This window comes from Muntiacus reevesi, chromosome 2 (assembly GCF_963930625.1).
Source record: "Muntiacus reevesi chromosome 2, mMunRee1.1, whole genome shotgun sequence".
NCBI classification, from domain to species: Eukaryota; Metazoa; Chordata; class Mammalia; order Artiodactyla; family Cervidae; genus Muntiacus; species Muntiacus reevesi.
This window is the reverse complement of record NC_089250.1, coordinates 29430919-29453012: the sequence shown is the minus strand read 5'-3', so window position 1 is coordinate 29453012 and position 22094 is coordinate 29430919. Positions and strand designations below refer to the sequence as shown.

The 22094-nt window shown below is 39.0% G+C and overlaps 1 protein-coding gene across 1 annotated transcript in view; it reads left to right on the top strand.

Annotated features, from left to right (window-relative positions):
* Positions 1-22094, top strand: part of ITGA8 (integrin subunit alpha 8) — a 185300-nt gene that overhangs the window by 121270 nt on the left and 41936 nt on the right. The window contains exons 24-25 of the mRNA XM_065921168.1: positions 11653-11758; positions 14261-14419. Of these exons, the coding sequence (XP_065777240.1) occupies positions 11653-11758; positions 14261-14419 (265 nt within the window). The remainder of the gene's footprint in view (positions 1-11652; positions 11759-14260; positions 14420-22094) is intronic.

Here is a 22094-nt window from a genome sequence, read left to right as displayed (position 1 = left end):
ATTAGCATCTCTTAATATGTACTAGTACCCTCACTGTGCAAGTGAGGGAATTCTGGTATAAGGAATTGAAGGTTACACAGCTAGGAAGTGAGCAGCTGGAGTGTAAATATAGACAGCTTATGTCCAGCTACGTGTTTTTAAAATAATGGTGATCTACAGCTTATGAGAGAGAGGCTTTTGAACCTTGTCAGCACAAATTCTGTGTGTGCTTCTGTGATTTCTTTTCATGCAAGTGAATGTTTTTGACATTTGCTCAATATAATGCATGTGCCTCTAGTTCATTCATTTTAATTGCAGAAGAATAATAGCATTATAAAAGCTATTATAAAGCTATAATTTAACTTACGTATCTATTCTACTTTTGGGGTTGTATTTTTGCTTTTTTACAAGTGTTTTTAATTTTTTGTGGAAAAATCACATAATATAAAATATACTATTTTAACCATATTTAACTGTACAGCTCAGTGACACTAAGTACATTCACATTGTTGTACAACTGTCACCATGATCCATCTCCTAAAATTTTCACTTTCCCTAATCTGAAACTCTGTCCCCATCAAACAGTAAATCCCCATTCCTCCTCCCCACACCTCATCCCTCCCAGTCCTGGCCCCTGGCATCCATCAATGCGCCCTGCAACTCTATGAATTTGACTACTCCAAGTACGTTGTGTAAGTGGAATCAAAAAGTATTTATCTGCACCTACTGTATGTTGGAATGCATTTTAAGGTTAACTCAAAATACTCCCTACCAACAGCTTGACCCTTCTTTCCCCCCATCCCCCATGCTGTATAGTAGGTTTTCACTAGTTATCTGCTACTATATGTATCTTCAAGCACACTCATGGCAGAATGTCAGAAAGGTATATACTTCGAGGTGGAATTTCAGGATCAGAGAGTATATACTATTTAACTTTACTGAGAATACCAAATTGTTTTCCAAAGTAGTTCTACCAGATTACAGCCCTGAAAGAAGTGGATTGACATTTCCATTGCTCCTCATTAACTAGCTTTCAAAATGACCTAGTTTTACATTTTGAGCCAATCTGATGGATAGGAAATAGTATTCAATTGAAGGTTTAATTGGCTATTCCTTGATTTCTAAATGAGATTAAGCAGATTTTTAATGTTTGCTTGCTTTTTAATGTTTGTTAACTTCTATTCTTCCTATCAGGCAATTTCTGTTCATTCTTTTACACCTGTTTCTATTAAGAGACTTGACTTTTTATTAGTTCAGAGGTGTTCATATTCTAGAGTTGAGACACTATTTCTTTACTGGTTTCACATACTGCAAATGTCTTTATAGAGTCTTTGGGGTTTGTGATATTTTTAAAGTCAAGTTTATTGACATATACATTATACAAAGTAAAACTCACCGTTTTTTAGGTATCTAGTTTGACACCACAAGAGCATTCACTATAAAACAGTTCCAAAACCCCAAATAGTTTCTTCATGTACTTTTTAGGCAATCCTTCCCTGACTCCCAGGCTCTGGCAACCTTGGTCTATTTTCTGTGACTGTGTTTCTAGAAAGTCATATAAATATATTCATGTAGAATGTAACCTTTTGAGGCTGACTTCTTTCACTTAGCATAATGCATTTGAAAAAAAATTCCATGTTCTTACATGTATCAATATTTTGGGGTTTTTTTTCCCCTTTTTTTTAAAGAAAATCAATATTCTGCAATTATTTTTCTGAGAGTTATTCCACTATCTGGACTTCCATACATTGTTCATCCATTCACCAGTTGGTGAACATTTGCGTTATTTCCTGTTTGGGGCTATTAATACTAAGTCTGCTATAGGCATTCACATACGGCTCTTGGGACGTTTGTTTTCACAAACGGAGGTTCTGACTCATATGGCAAATGTGTGTTTAACTTTATACAAACTGCTGAACTGTTTTTCAGAGTGGCTGTACCATTTCTATTTTGCATTCCCACCAGCAAAGCACAGAAGTTCCAGCTGGTCTGTATGGTTGCCAGAGTGTGCTTGAGATTCGTTTATTTGTTTTTCGCCATTTTGGTGTGTCAGTGAGAAGTATCTCACCGAGGCTTTAATTAATATTTTCTTATGACTAATGATTTTGAGCATCTTTTCACTGGTTATTTGCCATCCATATCCCCCTTTTTTGGTAAAGTGCCTTTTAAAATTTTTACCCATTTACCCATTTATTACTGAGCTTTCTGTCCTGCTGTCAAGTTGTAAAAGTTCTTACACATTCTGGATACAAAATCACTTATCAGAGCAGTGTCCTGCAAATATTCTCTCCCAGTTCATGGTCTGACTTGTCACTTTTTTAATAGTGATGTTCAAAGAGCAAACATTTTAAATTTTGATGAAATTCAACATTTAAATATTTTAGTTTGTGGTCTTTGTGTCCTATGTAAATCTTTGCTTTATCCAAAGTCATAAGATTTTCTCCTGTGTTTTCTTCTATAAGTTTGATAGTTTTACATTTTGGTCTATGATTCCTTCTAAGCTAATTTTTATACCTGGAGTGAGGTTAGGGCTAAGGTTCACTTTTGCATGCGAATATCCACTTGTTGTGCCATTTGTTCAAAAGACTATCCTTTCCCCCATTGAATTACTTGGCACCTTTGTTGAACAAAAGCTTCCCTGGTAGCTCAGCTGGTAAAGAATCTGCCTGCATTGCAGGAGACCCTGTTTCAATTCCTGGGTCAGGAAGATCCGCTGGAGAAGGGCTAGGCTACCCACTCCAGTATTCTTGGGCTTCCCTGGCGACTCAGACAGTAAAGAATCTGCCTGCAATGTGGAAGATCTGGGTTTGATCCCTGGGTTGGGAAGATCCCCTGGAGAAGGGACTGGCTACCCACTCCAATATTCTGGCCTGGAGAATCCCATGGACACAGAAGCCTGGCTGTTTACAGTCCATAGGATTGCAGAGTCAGACATGACTGAGCGACTTTCACTTTTTTTGTTAAACAATCTGTTGTCCATCTGAGAATCTTTGTCAGTACCTCCTATTCTGTCTCATGGAGCTATGTATATATATAGATAACACGTCTTGAAATGCAGTAGTATATGCTGAGATCATGGTGAAGTCACTAAACAATTTAGAAGCGTTTTGTTTGATGATTTCCTAGGATTTTCTACAGAATTATCATATGACCTGCAAATAAAGACAGTTTTCTTTCTTCCTTTCTAATCTGTATGTTCAAAAGTTTAACCAGATACAATATTAGAGAGCAGAGATCACCCTCGCCTCTGACATGAACTGCAGATTTGGGTGGTTCCCATCCACCCACAGGTTCAATAATTCACTTAGAAGGACGCACCAAACTCTGACAGCTATTGTAGTCATGGGAACAGTTAATCACAGGGAGAAGATGCAGATTACAATCAGCTAGGGGCCAAAAGTGCACAGTTGAAGTCTGGGGAAGTACCAAACACAGGGCTTCTATTATTCTCGTCTGCAGAGGAAGGATGGGTTACTTTCCTAGTATTGATGTGTAATAGAATGCTGTGACCAGAGAAACTCACTCAAGCCTCAGTGTTCAGTTGTGGGTTTTTTGGAGGACGGTGCTCCATAAGATAGGCATGACTGACTGACCACTTACATTTTTTGGTAAATATTTATATTTATTTATTTGTAGCATAACTGCTTCGCACTGCTGTGTCAGTTTCTGCTGTGAAGCAAAGTGAATCAGCCATACATATACTTTTATTTCCTCCTTTTGGAATTTCCTTCCCGTTTAGGTCATCACAGAGCACTGAGTAGATTGGGTTCCCGGTGCTACATAGCAGAGTCTCCTTAGTTTTCTATTTTATACATAGCAGTGTGGATTATGCACACTATATTAATTGGTTATGCACACATAATTGATCTCAGTCTCCAGGATGACTGAGATGATGTGATCAAGCCTCCCATCGTGAATCACTCTGTTGGTCTTCCTGATGTGAGCAACTCCAAAAATTATGTCTTTAGAATATCCAGTGTGACCTCCACCCCCTCACGCTCCCGCCAGAAGCAAAGATATTCCTTCTCTCAGGCATAAAGTTTTGAGAACTTATCTCTCAGAAGTTGAGGGCCAAGACCAGACCTCTTTGTGGCAAGGTTAAACCATTTGCTATGTTCCATTCAGTGCAGTCTTTCAGTCGTGTCTGACTCTTTGCAGCCCCACAGACGGCACCACGCCAGGCTTCCCTTTCCTTCACCATCTCCCAGAGCTTGCTCAAAGTCATGTCCATTGAGTCGGTGATACCATCCAACCATCTCATCCTCTGTCATCCCCTTCTCCTCCTGCCTGCAATCTTTCCCAACATCAGGGTCTTTTCCAATGAGTAAGCTCTTCACATCAGGTGGCCTAAGTATTGGAGCTTCAGCTTCGGCATCAGTCCTTCCAATGAATATTCAGGACTGATTTCCTTTAGGATTGACTGGTTTGACCTCCTCGCAGTCCAAGGGACTCTCAAGAGTCTTCTCCAACACCACAGTTCAAAAGCATCAATTCTTCGGCGCTCACCCTTCTTTATGGTCCAACTCTCACATCCATACATGACTACTGGAAAAACCATAGCTTTGACTATATGGACCTTTGTCAGCAAACTGATGTCTCTTGTCTCTGCTTTTTAATACACTGTCTAGGTTTGTCATACTTTTTCTTCCAAGGAGCAAGCATCTTTTAATTTCTTTGCTGCAGTCACCATCCACAGTGATTTTGGAGCTCGAGAAAATAAAGTCTGTCTCTGTTTCCATTGTTTTTTCATTGTTTCCCCATCTATTTGCCATGAAATGATAGGACCAGGTGCCATGATCTTCATTTTTTGAATGTTGAGTTTTAAGCCAGCCTTTTCACTCTCCTCTTTCACCTTCAAGAGGTTCTTTAGTTTGCTATGTAGTTATGCCTTTTATTTCTTTTTCTTCTCTTACTGCCAGTAGAGACTGCCAGTGCAAAAGTGAGTAAAAGAGGTAAAAGCAAAATGTAAAACTGTGCCTTGTTGAGAGACCCTGATTTGATCTTAAGGAGAAAATATTCAGTCTTTTACCATTAGGTCTGATTTAGCTGCAGAGTTTTTATAGGTGCCTTTATTAGGTTGAGAATGTTCCCTTCTTCCTAGTTGTCTTAACAGTTTCTGACATGAATGTGTATTCAGTTTTGTCAAATGTGTTTTCTGTGTGTATGAAGAGGAAGTCTGGGGAAGTACCAAACACAGGGCTTCTATTCTTGTCTGCAGAAGCAGGATAAGTTAAATATTTCCCCCTTTTTGCCCACTAAAGTGGTGACTTGGTTAACTTTTGTTTCTGAATTTTCAACCAAAACTGCACTCTGAGCAAGAAGCATACTTAAGCATTATGATTATCATTTTTATATATTGTGGGATTTAACTTGCTAAAATTTTGATAGTGACTTTTGCATACATGTTCATGGGAAATATTGGTCTATTGTTTTCTTTTCATCCAATTTTTGTTCTGATTTTGGTGTTAGGAGGATGCTAGCTCCTTAAAATGAGATGAAAGTATTCAACCATCTTTTCTTTTTTCTGAAAGACTGTGTGTAGACTTGGTATTATTTCTAACTTAAATATATAGTAAGATTCACCAGTGAAATCATCTCAGACTGGAGTTTTGGGCTTGGTTTTTTGGGGGTTTTTTTGAGGAGGGGATTTGTTTTTGTAGGAAGGTTTTTTAAAAATTCCATTTCATCCTTAGATATAAGGCTATTCATATTATCTATTTCTATCTTAGTGCATTTTGGTAGTATTTCAAGGAATTTGTCTTTCATTCATCTAAGTTGTTACTCATTTTGACATAATTTTCTCTCGCTGTCCTTTAAGTGTCTGTAGAACCTCTAATAGTGTCCCTTCATTATTTCTAATATTGGCAACTTGTAACTTCTGTTCCGTATATTTTTCTCTGACCAGTCTCACTAGTGTTTGGTGATCTTTTCAAAGAACTAGGTTTTTTTTTGTTTCATTGATTTTTCTTTCTTTCCTCTTTATTCATTTATTTTGCTTTTGTTTTTGCTTTCTATTCCATTGGTTTCTACTTTTGTCATTATTTTTTTCCTTCTGTTCATTTTAAGTTGGATTTTCTCTTTTTCTAGTTCCTCTATGTAAAATTAAAGACTTTCTTCCAGTTTTTCTTACATAAGTATTTAGTGCTATAAATTTTCCTCTAAAGCTATTTTAGCAGCATATCAAAATTTTGATATGTTGGGTGTTCATTTTAACTCAGCTCAAAATGTTTCTCCTTTTTCTTTGTAATTTCTTTTTTAACTCATGAGGTGACTCATGGGAAGTGACTTGTTTGATTTAGAGATATTTGGAACTAATCTAGATGTTTCATTTTTGTGCGTTTCTAATTTAATTCTGCTGTCCCTCTCTTGAGGAGATAAACACTGTATAAAAAAATCAGAGACAAAAAGCACAAACATTATTTTTACCATCTTATTTTTATATCTTTTTAAAATTTATAGCTAGTATATATGAAATTTTATCTCTTTAAGCTTAGCTTATCTTTGTTTTGCTAACCAAAAATAAATTGAAACTGTTTCTTAATTCCAAAATTCATTTTAGTCCAAGTAAGCTAAGTGCTTAATTTAACTGGATATCCCTGGTGGTTCAGATGGTAAAGTGTCTGCCTGCAACATGGAAGACTCGGGTTCAATCCCTGGGTCAGGAAGACCCCCTGGAGAAGGAAATGGCAACCCACTCCAGTACACTTGCCTGGAAAATCCTATGGATGGAGGAGCCTGGTAGGCCATGTCCAAGGAGTTGCAAAGAGTCGGCCACAACTGAACGACTTCACTTTTTTTATTTTTTTATTTTTTATTCATATCCATTTAAAGAGATTAATATTTTTAATTATATTTCTGCCATCATTTATGACACCAGTGTTTCTAAGTAAAAAAGGAAGTAAACTTTCTATTTGCTTTAGCAATGATCAAAATAGGTAATTAAAATTTGGTTTCTCGTGTGTATGCAGTTATTTTCATTGCTAGATTAATATCCAACAATTGACCACAGTTTATTCTCTAAGATAGTGTCAAAGTTTTTTGAAACCATTTTTCTAAGTAAAGCTCTTTCCTCCAAATAGTTGGCAAAAATATTTGTTCCAGTGTTTAATTTTTCAAGGAGCAAACAGATAATGTGTTGATAATCTTCCATGTTCAGTCTTTAGGAAAATCTAATTTTCTTTTTGGTCAATGGTATTTATTCCAATGTATTTTAATTATTAAATTCTTTTTTTACATTTTACTGTCATTTTTATAATTTGAAGAATAAACTAAAATGGACCAAATGAAAAAAAAATGTATTGAGAATTATCCTATTTGTTTCAAAACCAGATAATGTCAACACTGTCTTTAAGCAGATTTACGTGTCATTTGTTGGTACAAAGGATTAATTCAGCATACAACTACAGAGAAGTAAATTTGGCTATAAGAGCAACATGCACAGTATTAAGATCATAAAGAGTAATTAAATTATATCCTTGATAAACAACAAGGTCCTAGTGTATATAGCACAGATTATGTTCAATATCCTGCAATAAGCTATGATGGAAAAATATGAAAAACACATATATTGCAGTATATATGTTGCTGTTGTTCAGCTGCTAAGTCATGTCTGACTCTTTGTGACCCTATAAACTGTAGCTCGCCAGGCTCCTCTGTCCTCCAATATCTCCAGAAGTTTGCTCAGATTCATGTCCATTGAGTTGGTGATGCTATCTAACAATCTCATCCTCTGCCACTCCCTTCTTCTTTTGTCTTCAAACTTTCCCGGCATCAGGGTCTTTTCCAGTGAGTAAACTCTTCACATCACGTGGCCAAAGTATTGGAGCTTCAGCTTTAGCCTCAGTCCTCCCAATGAATATTCAGGGTTGATTTCCTTTAAGATTGACTGGTTTGATCTCCTTGCAGTCCAAGGGATAATCAAGAGTCTTCTGCAGCACCACAATTAAAAAGCAAACATCTTTTAATTTCATGGCTGCAGTCACCATCTGCAGTGATTTTGGAGCACAGGAAAATAAAATCTGTCACTGCTTTCTCTTTTTCCCCTTCTCTTTGCCACAGTAGTAGATATAGTGGTCATCTGAATTAAATTCACCCATTCCTCTCCATTTTAGTTCACTAATTCATAAGATGTCAATGTTCAATCTTCTGCTTGACTATTTCCAATCAATTACTTTGATTCAGGGACCTAATATTCCAGGTTCCTATGCACTATTGTTCTTTACAGCATGGCACTTTTCTTTCACCACCAGACACATCCACAACTGAGAGGCATTTCTGCTTTAGCCCCAGTCTCTTCATTCTTTCTGGAGCTATTAGCAATTGCCCTCCACTCTTCCCTAATAGCATATTGGACACCTTCTGATCTAGGGGGATCTTTCAGTGTCATATCATTTTGCCGTTTCATTCTGTCCGTGGGGTTCTCCAACAAGAATACTGGAGTGATTTGCCATTCCCTCCTCCAGTGAACCCCGTTTTGTCAGAACTCTTCACTATGACCCACCCATCTTGGGTGGCCCTGCACAGCCTGCCTCATAGCTTCTTTGAGTTACACAGCCCGTTTGCCATGACAAGGCTGTGGTATCCATGAAGGGGGCAATGTATATACATACACACATATATGTATAACTGAATCTCTATGCGGTACACCAGAAACTGACACAACATTATGAATCAACTATACTGAAATTTTTAAAAATTCTTAAAAGCAAAATTGTATGGTTGACTAATTAATCAGGATTGAGTGGGTTTATGTTAAGAGAGACTGCAATCATGGATAACCATGGTCTACATAGGGCTGTTCCATACAATAAAGGATCATCTCTGTTATTTGGGACTAATGGGGTTGGAAATGGGATGATGAAAGTAGGACTCACTACCAAATCATCAGATCTGAACTCCCTGATAACATACAGACTTACAAAAGTAGAATACCTTACGTCCTCTTACATCCCCTCCTCATGTCCAGGGTTACCACCGAGTACCACAGGCTTATTACTGAGGGGTCTCCGTGGAATGACACTCTCAGAATGTGAGGACCTTTCAGTACTGGTTGTTCGATTACTGCACTGGCTGTACATCCTAGGCTAGGTAATTGCTCATATTCTTTTTTCTTCCTCACTTGCTGCCTTCTTAACAACTTTGAAAACAGTAAACAGTGTTTCATGTATTTAGTTGGGAATCTTTAGGGAGCTATTCTTTGTCCTTGGTTTCCCTAGATTTGAAAGGGTCTTAGAGGGTAGATAACTTGATTTTTGTGAGACATAGTTTTTTAATTTTTCCCATGCCCTGTGATAGATTGTATATTTCTTTATAGATTTCTATTTGATTTTGCTACACAAATGGACCAGGAAGTTTCTTTAAGTTGTATTTACTAAAACCACTGCCATTTAATGGCCCCTGTGGCATACAGGGTATTGGAACTACAGTGAATAGTGCTTAGTGAATCTGAGCTCTCGTCTTCACCTGCAACCAACTCCCTACTTTTCTGGACATCAGTTTTTCTTTCATTTGAGCACATTGTCTTCACAGTGCCTGCCAAGGTCTATATTTATGACTCTCTGGTCCAAGGAAATTTATGACCAGTCCTACAGGACTTATGAACACAGAAACAAGGTTTTTCAGAGAAAATGGGCTCAGCTTCTATTCCATATTTTTTTCCTTGATGCCAAAATAAATAAAAAGTTTCCCTAGAACCTCACAATGGATGTAGATCTTTTAGAATCAACTGTTGCTAAACTGAGAGCTGAATGAAAATGTGGGTGGTGAGGTTGTCAAGATCCCTCGGGAATGGGAGCCTAAGCTCTCTGGGCAGTCCTGTGATGAAAGCATCCTGCCATCTTCTCTCCTCTTCTCAGAGTCTCCTATGCAAGCGACACTTGGTTTAATCAAATCCAATCAGAAAGGGGAGTGTGGCATAATACAAACTGATCTACAGGTATAAGATATTAAGTCTAGGAGGCTGTGCTCTGCCCTTTTTACTTAATAGTGGTATATGAAGGGTGAATGCAAAGAGCTTTACAGTTTAGAAACATTTTTGTGGGTAGTCAGCTTAAAAAAAATACTTGTCCCACCAACCCCTAGAAGACAATGTAGCATAATTAATTTTGACCAAAATGCAGTTGACATGTTTCCCAAGCATTTGTGGTATAGAGCCCAGAGTTTTATCATAATTTTCCAGATAAAGAAATGGAGACAAATAGAAATTAAATTATTTGCCGTGCAGTCAGAATTTAACCCAATATATTTTGCTTTCTGCTTTAGAAAGAGATTACCAAAAGAAGAGAAAAGATAACATTTGAAGTTACTAAAGGCTGTGCTAATTACTGGGTATTCTTAGAAGGGCATTTAAGACTTCAATTGCCAAAAGAGAGGTTTTCTATTGAAGTTAGCTGAAGGTCTAAGAATTCTTTGAAAGATACCTTTTATCTAAAAACTGCTAGAAAGCTTTGTTTGGGGGGAATTATCATTTTTAAGATTATAAAACAATAACAATTTGGTTTGCAATCAGCTTTTGCTATGGAATAATGCCACATGCTGTATTTCATTCATCCAGTACTCACTTTCTAGGTGTAAATTGCAGGCAAAACCACCTGTATGTCCAATTAATAGGGCTTCCCAGGTGTCACTTGTGGTAAAGAACCCACCTGCAGATGCAGCAGACATAAGAGACATGGGTTCAATCCCTGGGTCAGGAAAATCCCCTGGAGTAGGGCGTGGCAACCCTCTCTAGTATTCTTGCCTGGAGAATCCCATGGACAGAATATCCTGGCTAGTATCCTACTTACACAATTCCACCACTTAACTCTCCTTCTCTCTCTGTCTCATGCTTCAGTACTATATAAAATAACTCTAGAACTTGATCAGGCTTTATGTTGGCTCTGGGCCTGGCCTCATAAGAGGTATGGCTGCATTCATGGAAAGCTAAAGAAATCTAAGAAGGAGAAATATACAAGTGGCTACTTTACTACTCTGAAGTATTTAACTAGAAACAGTATTTTGTTACAACTGGACATTTCACATAGCCCACAGAATTCTGGATTTTTTATCCACAAAAATGTCCCTTTTCTTGATGCGACTTAAAGCATGGATTATACACACACTTATACTTACACAGGTTCTATGGAGAGATGTGTATTTATGTATGTACATGTGAAATTATCCATCTGAGTTCAGGAATGCGCTCTGCTTTGTCCCCTAGTGCCTAAGAGAGGAGATGCTATAAAATAAGTCAATCTGAGTTGAGACCAGTTAATTAAGAGATGTTTCAGACCCTTGAAGGCTTCCCTGGTGGTTCAGACGGTTAAGAATCTGGCAACAATGCAGGAGACCGGGGTTTGATCCCTGGATCGGGAAAATCCCCTGGAGAAGGGAATGGCAACCCACTCCAGTATTCTTGCCTGGAGAAGCCAGTGGACAGAGGGCTTGGTGGGCTACAGTCCATGGGGTCACACAGAGTCGGACACGACTGAGTGACTAACACTCTCACTCAGACCCTCACCTATTCCTTTAGTGATTCTGCTGAACAAAAACTTTCAGTACTTTTTCCTTGCGGACGATGTCTATTCAAATAAATTGACAGTCACTCTTTGCCGCTGCGGTTAATGTACGCCATACGAGTGAGACCTTCTTTACACGTGCCAGCACCAGTGACTGACGTCACGTTCCATGTTTCAGGGTGTCCCACCCTCCGCAGATCGTCCTGCCCATTCAGAACTGGGAACCGGAAGAGGAGCCTCGCAAGGAGGAGGGAGTTGGACCACTGGTGGAACATATTTATGAGGTAGTCGTTGTCTCTGTTGAAGCTGCGTTCAGGGTTCATTCTTATGCTCTTTGCTAATAAGCTTTTCACAGCGTTTTAAAAGATACCAATCCAAGATCCAGCCTAGATTTGTGCTGTTTTGCTCTCATATTGCAGTGGGTGGTGGGAGGGTGTCCTACTAAGTAACCACTAGAGGATCACTGGCTTTTTACTGGCCAGAGCCATTATACAGTGAGAAACATTTTATCTTATTCCTATTCATTTTTAAGCATTCTTTTTGTTGTTGTTCAGTTGCTTTGTCGTGTCCAACTCTTTGAGACCCCATGGACTGCAGCATGCCAGGCTTCTCTGTCCTTCACTATCTCCCAGAGTTTGCTCAAACTCATGTCCATTGAGTCAATGATGCCATCCAATCATCTCATCCTCTGTCGCCCCCTTCTCCTCCTGCCCTCAATCTTTCCAGTATTCCAGTCTTTTTCAATGAGTCGGCTCTCTGCATCAGGTGGCCAAAGTTCTTTATTTCCTCTCTTTTAATGTTTGGACAGCCTAAGTCTAGAAATGACAAACTCCCTAGACTTTATTTCACTTCTTCCTACATTTTCAGCTGTTTTAAAAACCCATCTACCTTTTAAATTAAAAGTCACCAGCCAGAAGGTACTAGACAAAACTGTATGGATTATCTGCTATTTTATATTCCTCAAATGGGTGTGTAGCATGGGTGGATGTTTGACAGATAAGAATAATTTTACTGTTCATTCGACTAACCTCAATCAGATATGTATGTTATTCTGAGATTTGAAATAGTCCATTTACTTTTCAGAAGCAGACCAGCACTTTGTGATAAAGACCTGTTGATCTGTTTCCACTTCAGGTGTGAAACTGTTCATAGAGAGGAGCTCTGTTGACACATTATCTGAAACATTAAAAAAATTTTTTACAGTTAGAAACCAAGATATAGTAAATGGTTAGTTTAGTAGTTCGTTGTTGTTGTTTTTTTTTTTATAAAGTGTTGGGCTGGCCAAAACATTCGTGTGAAAAACCCAAATGAACATTTTGGCCAACCCAGTACATGCTGTCAGTGAAGAAGTTACTCCTGTTCATCTTCAAGGGGCCAGCAAAACGATGCTCCGAGGCATTTTCCATTTGAGGTTCCTTCTTGGTTATGGCCCCTGGCCCTTTCTCGTGTCATGCATGTCACTGACCTAATAATTCTGACTGTATCTTTCATCTTAAGCTACAAGGGACACGAGTAGCATTCTCTAAGAATAACAGTTAAAGCCAATTCAGAGCTGATGAGATGTTTACATATATGAGAAAGAAGCATTAACTCCTGTGTAGTGTCAACATGAAAGCCTGCTATCTGCCCAGCCTGTGGTCCAGAATCAGAAACCCTTTCCAAAGCTGGATCAAGGCTTTGGCTTAAGCTCTCTTGATAACAAAATGATAATGCAGTCCCAAGGCCATTCTGATCAAGAACCTCACTGGGAAAAAAAATGCTGTCAAGTAATTTATTAAACCTTGTGTGCACTAGTCTCTCCTTAGAATGGTGAAACTTTTAAGTTTGAAAACATTCAAACTCAATCATTCTCAAGGTAACCCTGCTTCTAATCTGAGCAACAACAGATCATAAAATTTAAGGGTAATACCCAGTAGTGCCAAAGCAATCACCAACACTGCTTACAGGCTAGTTTCATGTCTCAAAATATACTTTTATCAATGGATGGCATGTTGCTTTGATAATGTGAATGAAATGAGCCACCTAATAAGCAAAACCAATTATAAATTGTTTTATGGATCATTATAATTGTCAGAACTGTGTAAAAAGAAAAGGGCAAAAGGTCCCAGCTAACTTTGAAGTGAATTTTCAAAACCACAGTAAATTTAAATCCACTTAGTGGTGTTCCCAGGCTGTTTTGGATCCTGCAAGTACAGGATTCTTGTGTTCAAAGAGTTCATCTCTTTATGCAACATGGCCTTTCTTTTCTTGAGATTCACTGATTAAAACAGAAGGAGCTCAGCTTTGAAATGCACACTTGAAGTGAACTGCGGTGAGCCTGGGCCATCTCTGGTATTTGATGGATAGCCATTTTTCCAGGGGGTGAGAGAAAGTGCATCGCATATGGTTACAATCGACAAGTCAGTAGTCAGGAAAGAGGCCAATTTCAATGTAAAGAAAGAATAACCAAGTTTAGAGAGCAGATAATTAAAGTGATATTTCTCTCCCTGTGATTAGATTAGCATAAATGTAACATAAATGGCACGGTTATCAGACATGGTGAAGGTGGCCTTTGCAAAGGAATTCTGCACCGAGAGCAGCACAGATTGAATTGTCTTCTCTATGCATCAGCCCATCTTGCTTTCAGGATTCCTCTTGCTTAAGAGACTCTTCCTATTGTCACAGTCCTAGTGCAGATGACTTAAAACCAAATCCATGCTTTTTTAGAATGGGTTCTGAGTCTATGAAGTTTGATTTCAACTTGCTGCCTTGTGCTGACCATTTCATGACATCTTCCCTGCTTGTAGCTGCACAATATTGGACCGAGCACCATCAGCGACACCCTACTGGAGGTGGGCTGGCCCTTCTCTGCCCGGGACGAATTTCTCCTCTACATTTTTCACATTCAAACTCTGGGACCTCTGCGATGTCAAACAAATCCTGATATCAACCCACAAGATATAAAGGTAAGGAATCTGCTCTAATCAGCAACTTTGTTTATTTTTCCTAGTAAGGAGAAAATAACAGTGGCTAATTTTTTTAAAAAGTGAAGTAATTATGTGACTTCAGTGAAAATTGATCAGGTCTTTGCTTTTAGTTTTACAGTTAAAATGCCAGACCTGGGACTTCCCTGGTGGTCTAGTGGTTAAGACTCCATGCTTCCAATACAGGGGATGTGAGTTCAATCACTAGTTGGGGAACTAAGATCCCACATGCTATGTGGCCAAGAAAATATTAAAAATAAAATAAGAAAAGCCATACCTAACTTAAAATATCACTCCTAGAAAACATCAGTTTCTCCTGGTTTTATAGCTCATGGCAACCTGTCATTCATTTAGCCTCTTTCAGTGCATTAACTTTTACATATGGTTTGACTAGCAGTACAACCCAACCCAAATCAGAAATCGACTCCTTGTCATGTTTTGGAGAATGTGTCTAAAATGCTGTTTTAAAGTCTTTTTTTTTTTTTTTTTTTTTTGGTATATTGCCAAAAGGCATAAGGATCTTTGCCAAAATGGGGTTTTCCAGATGTTGCCAATAACAAGTGGTAAAATGCGATTACTTGCCAAAGGCCATCTCAGTGCCCTTGAGAACCCCCAGCCTGGAGTTTTCAGGACCCCGGTTTTCAGAGGTGCCTAGGGCAGGGCTTCTCAAACTCTGAGCATATTGGAATCACCTGGAGGTCTCTATAAAACACGGGGTCTGTCTGGGGTGGGGTCTGAGATTCTGCCTCCCTGCAGACCCCGACTCAGTCACCATGTGAGTCACTCTTTAATCAGAAGCTCAAGCTTCCACAGAGCTGATTCTGTCCAGATTAAGACCCAAATTTGGCTTTGGGGTCCTTCTGGAAAGGAAAGAAATTAACGAGTGTAAGTCCTTGAAAATGTCACATTTGAATGAAAAAAAAAAAAATTCTTGTTAATGGATGTTGTCCTCAAAAGAAGACTTCATTGAAGAGTGAACACTCTCCAGTTCTGGCAGGGACAGAGTATCTCCATAATCAACCAGGCAGAGGCAGACTTCAGGAAATGCTAATTCAGCCATCCCGGGTGCAGGTCCGCCTCTACTGTCAACCAGGGGCACCGGGGCACTGACTTGATGAAAGGATTTTCTCTTCAACCCAACATGCCTTCTGTTCAGAGAGAGGAAGGCTAAAAGGAGGTCCAGTATTCATGGATTTATGGGGCATCAAGACTTTTTCCTTCTTTTGGGGGAAATAATAAGGCCACTTGTCTTCCACAAAATGATTTAAAATACACCCTCATTGGCATCCTTCACCCCTGCCCCACTTCCTCTCTCTTCACTCTTCACTGAGATGATTTTAACATCTTCAAGGACAGTAGCTTATTATAAAATAGTATCTTCAAATGTTAATGGATAACATCTAAGTAATTAAGACGTTCACATGTCCTGTTCTCAGTTACCTTAGACCCTGTTTCAGTCCTTAGCTTCTTGGAGCAAGTGGTTATGCAGATGGTTTCTAAACCTCTTTGAGTGTCCTGCTTTGTTTATGTCTGACATTATTTATATATGTTTGTATATATGATGTAACTTGTTTAATACCCCACAAGAAACTGACCCAGACATGCCCATGAGTGTCCAGGAGTCTCTGGCAGACTGCAGCAGTGCCTACAAGGGACCTTTTGAAGGAGGTCGCCATTATCTTCCTTACCTCCACCATGGTTTGGCCTCAGGTCAAGCAACAGGAAAGAAACACAGCCCCACTCATCATCAGAAAATTGGATTCAAGATTTACTGTGCATGGCCCCGCCCATCAGAACAAGACCCAGTTTCCCCCTCAGTTAGGCTCTCCCATCAGGAAGCTTCCAAAAGCCTCTTATCCCTCTCCATCAGAGGGCAGACAGAATGAAAACCACAGTCACAGAAAACTTACCAAACTGGTCACATGGACCACAGCATTATCTAGCTCAGTGAAACTATGAGCCATGCCATGTAGGACCACCAAAGATGGATGGGTCATGATGGAGAGTTCTGACAAAATGTGGTCCACTGGAGAAGGGAATGGCAAACCACTTCAGTATTCTTGCCTTGAGAACACCATGAACCGTATGAAAAGGCAAAAAGGTATGACACTGAAAGATGAACTCCCCAGATCGGTAGGTGCCCAATATGCTACTGAAGAAGAGTGGAGGAATAACTCCAGAAAGAATGAAGAGATGGAGCCAAAGCAAAAAGAACATCCAGTTGTGGATGTGACGGGTGATGGAAGTAAAATCTGATGCTGTAAAGAGCAATATTGCATAGGAACCTGGAATGTTGGGTCCATGAATCCAGGCAAATTGGAAGTGGTCAAACAGGAGATGGCAAGAGTGAACATTTTAGGAATCAGTGATCTAAAATGGACTGGAATGGGTGAATTTAACTCAGATGACCATTATATCTACTACTGTGGACAAGAATCCCTTAGAAGAAATGGAGTAGCCATCATAGTCAACAAGAGTCCAAAATGCAGTACTTGGATGCAGTCTCAAAAAGGACAGAATAATCTCAGTTCGTTTCCAAGAAAAACTATTCAAATTCACAGTAATCCAAGTCTATGCCCCGACCAGTGATGCTGAAGAAGTTGAAGTTGAATGGTTCTGTGAAGACCTACAAGACCTTCTAGAACTAACATCTAAAAAGATGTCCTCTTCATTATAAGGGACTGGAATACAAAAGTAGGAAGTCAAGAGATACCTGGAATAACAGGCAAATTTGACCTTGGAGTACAAAACAAAGCAGGTCAAAGGCTAACAGTTTTGTCAAGAGAACGCACTGGTCACAGCAAACACCCCCTTCCAACAACACAAGAGAAGACTCTACACATGGACATCACCAAATGGTCAATACTGAAATCAGATTGATTATATTCTTTGCAGCCAAAGATGGAGAAGCTCTATACAGTCAGCAAAAATAAGACCAGGAGCTGACTGTGGCTCAGATCATGAACTCCTTATTGCCAAATTCAGACTTAAATTGAAGAAAGTAGACCACTAGACCATTCAGGTATGACCTAAATCAAATCCCTTACAATTATACAGTGGAAGTGACAAATAGATTCAAGGGATTAGATCTGATAGACAGAGTGCCTGAAGAACTATGGACAGAGGTTTGTGACACTATAGGAGGCAATGATCAAGACCATCCCCAAGGAGAAGAAATGCAAAAAGGCAAAATGGCTGTCTGAGGAGGCCTTACAAATAGCTGAGAAAAGAGAAGCTAAAGGCAAGGATAAAAGGAAAGATATACTCATTTGAATGCAGAGTTCCAAAGAATAACAAGGAGAGATAAGAAAGCCTTCCTCAGTGATAATGCAAAGAAATAAAGGAAAACAATAGAATGGGGAGGACTAGAGATCTCTTCAAGAAAATTAGAGATACATAGGGAACATTTAATGCAAAGATGAGCACAATAAAGGACAGAAATGGTATGGAACTAATAGAAGCAGAAGATATTAAGAAGAGGTGGCAAGAATATACAGAAGAACTATACAAAAAAGATCTTCATGACCCAGATAACCACGATGGTGTGGTCACTCACCTAGAGCCAGACATCCCGGAATGCAAAGTCAAGTGGGCCTTAGGAAGCATGACTATGAACAAAGTTAGTGGAGGTGATGGAATTCCAGTTGAGCTATTTCAAATCCTAAAAGATGATGCTGTGAAAGTGCTGCATTCAATATACCAGCAAATCTGAAGACTCAGCAGTGGCCACAGGACTGTAAAAGGTCAGTTTTCAATCCAATTCCAAAGAAAGCAATGTCAAAGAATGTTCAAACTATCACACAATTACACTCATCTTATACGCTAGCAAAGTAATGCTCCAAATTCTCTAAGCCAGGCTTCAACAGTACGTGAACTGTGAACTTCCAGATGTTCAAGCTGGATTTAGAAAAGGCAGAGGAACCAGAGATCAAATTACCAACATCCACCTGATCATCTAAAAAACAAGAGAGTTACAGAAAAACATCTACTTCTGCTTTATTGACTATGCCAAAGCCTTTGACTCTGTGTATCACAACTGTGGAAAATTCTTAGAGATGAGAATACCAGACTACCTGACCTGCCTCCTGAGAAATCTGTATGCAGGTCAAAAAGCAACAGTTAGAACTGGACATGGAACAACAGACTCGTTCCAAATCGGGAAAGGACTATGTCAAGGCTGTATATTGTCACCCTGCTTATTTAACTTCTATGCAGAGTATATCATGAGACATGCCAGGCTGGATGAAGCACAAGCTGGAATCAAGATTGCTAGGAGAAATATCAATAACCTCAGATATGCAGATGACACCACCCTTTTGGCAGAAAGCAAAGAAGAACTAAAAAGCCTCTTGATGAATGTCAAAAGGGAGAGTGAAAAAGTTGGCTTAAAATTCAACATTCAGAAAACTAACATCATGGCATCTGGTTCCATCACTTCATTGCAAATAGGTGGGGAAACAATAAAAACAGTGAGAGATTTTATTTTGGGGGCTCCAAAATCAGTGCAGATGGTGATTGCAGTCATGAAATAAAAAGACGCTTGCTCCTTGGAAGAAAAGCTATGACCAACCTAGACAGCATATTAAAAAGCAGAGACATTGCTTTACCAACAAAGGCCCATCTAGTCAAGGCTATGTTTTTTCCAGTGGTCATGTATGGATGTGAATGTTGGACTATAGAGGAAGCTGAGTGCTGAAGAATTGATGCTTTTGAACTGTGGTGCTGGAGAAGACTCTTGAGAGTCCCTGGGACTGCAAGGAGATCAAACCAGTCCATCCTAAAGGAAATCAGTCCTGAATATTCATTGGAAAGACTGATGCTGAAGCTGAAACTCCAATACTTTGGCCACCTGATTTGAAGAACTGACTCATTGGAGAAGACCCTTATGCTGGGAAAGATTGAAGGCAGGAAAAGAGGATGACAGAGGATGAGATGGTTGTATGGCATCACTGACACGATGGATATGAGTTTTAGCAGGCTCTGGGAGTTGGTGATAGACAGGGAAGCCTGGCATGCTGCAGTCCATGGGGTCACAAAGAGTCGGACACGACTGAGCAACTGAACTGAATTGAATTGTGTTGGTTGTGAGTTATTTTTTCTTTGTTGCAATTTAGTGATCATTTACACTGGCTGGAACTGTACCAATAGATAACTAGCCTTAAACCTTGACAGGTTGGTACATGCTGGGTGGGAGTATATCCCCATTACCTACATTCCCTGCTACCAAGTTATTCCTTAAAGTGTAAATTTTGATCAAAAATCTTTCCAAGGCTAGTGCAAAATGCAACTTAGTTATGCTCATTTTATAAAAACTTTTCTATAGAAACATAATACAAGATTTGTTTACAGATACTTCTCTGGTGATCCAGTGGCTAAGACTCTGTCCTCCCAATGCAGGGGTCTCAGGTTCGATCCCTAACTAAGGAACTAGATCCTGCATGTGCAACTAAAAATTCTAATGCCACAATTAAAGATCCCATGTGCAGTAACTAAGATCCAGCTCAGCCAAATAAATAAATATATATATATATTTAAAAAACCATATCATTAAAAAATAAGATTTGATTACAATAGGAAGTAAGACCACAATAAAATAACTAATTATAACAAGTCATGAGTTCTTGAAATTCTGAATTCATGAAAAACTTGAAATATTATTACTTTCAGGTTCTCAAAGTACTTTTACCTATATTTAACAAGTATGACCCCAAAGAGTCTAAATGACCTTTTATCAATAAATAGATTTTAAAATTTGATAATCAGCATATTTTTTACATGAATAGCTATAAACAATTGAGAATATTTGAAAATTACTTTCCTTTTAAGATAGTAAATAATTTCTTGTTGAAGTCACTATTAATTTACTTGGCAATTTATTTCTGGGTAATGCAAAGCTAAACAGTCTACTCACTCACTTAAATATAAATTGGAAATTAACAAATTATTTATTATATCTTATTACCATCAAAAGAATAGGCTGGGTAAATTTTTAAGTCTAATATCAATTTCAGATTCTTGCAACACAGCTAATTGCAAGGATATTTTTAATTGGAGTACTGATAGTTTTATCTTAAACTAGCAAATTTTTTTAACTTAGCTCTTTAACTGAGAAGCAGAGAGATGGTAGATCTGTAATAATGAAAAGGGAGGCAGAAATATATTTGTATAGGTAAAATTAAATCACAGCATTACATCTTGTGGCTTCCCAGGTGGCTCAGTGGTAAAACATCTGCCTGCAATGCAGGAGACGCAGGTTCGATCCCTGGGTCTGGAATATCCTCTGGAGGAGGAAATGGCAATGCACTCCAGTATTCTTGCCTGGGAAATCCCATGGACAGAGGAGTCGGATGGGCTATAGTCCATAGTGTTGAAAAGAGTAGGCTATCACTGAGCAACTGAGCACGCACATGCACGTTAAATCTTACCTACTGGCTGGACTAAGGTAAATTTCCTTACTGTGTGGTTCTATGATTCCTTTATAAGTAGAGCCAGAGGAAGTGAGTGCCTCTTGAAACCGCTGCATCTGCAAGTCTTTCCTGAGAATGCTCCAGTCTCCACTGGATGAGCTACCAAAATGTCCCAACCATGGACCTGTCAGAGGAGGAACTGTCTACTTTTTGAAGTTTCCTCCAGAGGATTTCCAAAGCTCCCCATCATATTTTCCTCTCCAGACAGTCTGTTGATTTCCCTTCTGAAAAATCTCTTTCTCTTGTGTTCACATACAATTTTTTAGTCAGCTTCTCCTCGTGTATAATAGATAAATATCTCATTTTTATTCATTTCCCTCCTTCACTGACTCCAACTCTCACATGTTCTAAAGAAATTAGCTTATGAATTAGAAACCATCAGATTTCCTTTGAAACATTTTCTAGGCCACTCACTTTAAGGAATCAGTGCCACCAACCCTGAAACTTAAAATTCCCCAGATGTCCTCTGCAGAATCTCATAAGGCTTACTCTATTTAAATCTATCAGTATTTAATATAATGTACTTAACACAATCATTTTTTTTCTGTTTTAAAAAATTACTTCTGGAGTAACCTCCCTAACTTTATTTTTTATTGCAAATACTTAGTTGTATGCATCAAAGCCATATTGTGGATGAAGTAGGTTTTCCTGTGGGTTGGCCCGATTTCCAAAGAGAAAGGTATTTGGAGTGCCAAACTTCTAGTTGAAAATCTTCTGAAATACAACCTGCCTATAAATTGAATATGCATTCCAAATGCCACTGTGCTCACATAAGCCTCAAAGTCCAAATAGGCCTGACGGGACTCAATTGTAACAGGAGGTATTACTGTCTGGTTATCCCATCAGTTACCTGAATGTCCACAAGGTTGGATAAACAGACACTGACCATGTTGGAAAGCCACCATCCTATTCACGTTCTCCTAAGACCTGTGACTGTCTCAGGAGACACTGGGCACAAGACCTCACCCACATGCACCTCATTTGTTGCCCAAATACAGACCATCAACAACTAAGGGTTGGGGGAGATGGAGGATGCAAGCAGAAGTCAGTGAGGTTTTTAAGTATCAGTACTTGCTTTATATTCGGCTTCGTGGGGATTCACTCAGTCTTCTCTGTGACCCTGTTCAAACATCTGAGTACAGGGGTGGATGGATGCCCTGGGGAGATGATGGCTTTCAGGAAAAGCTTGA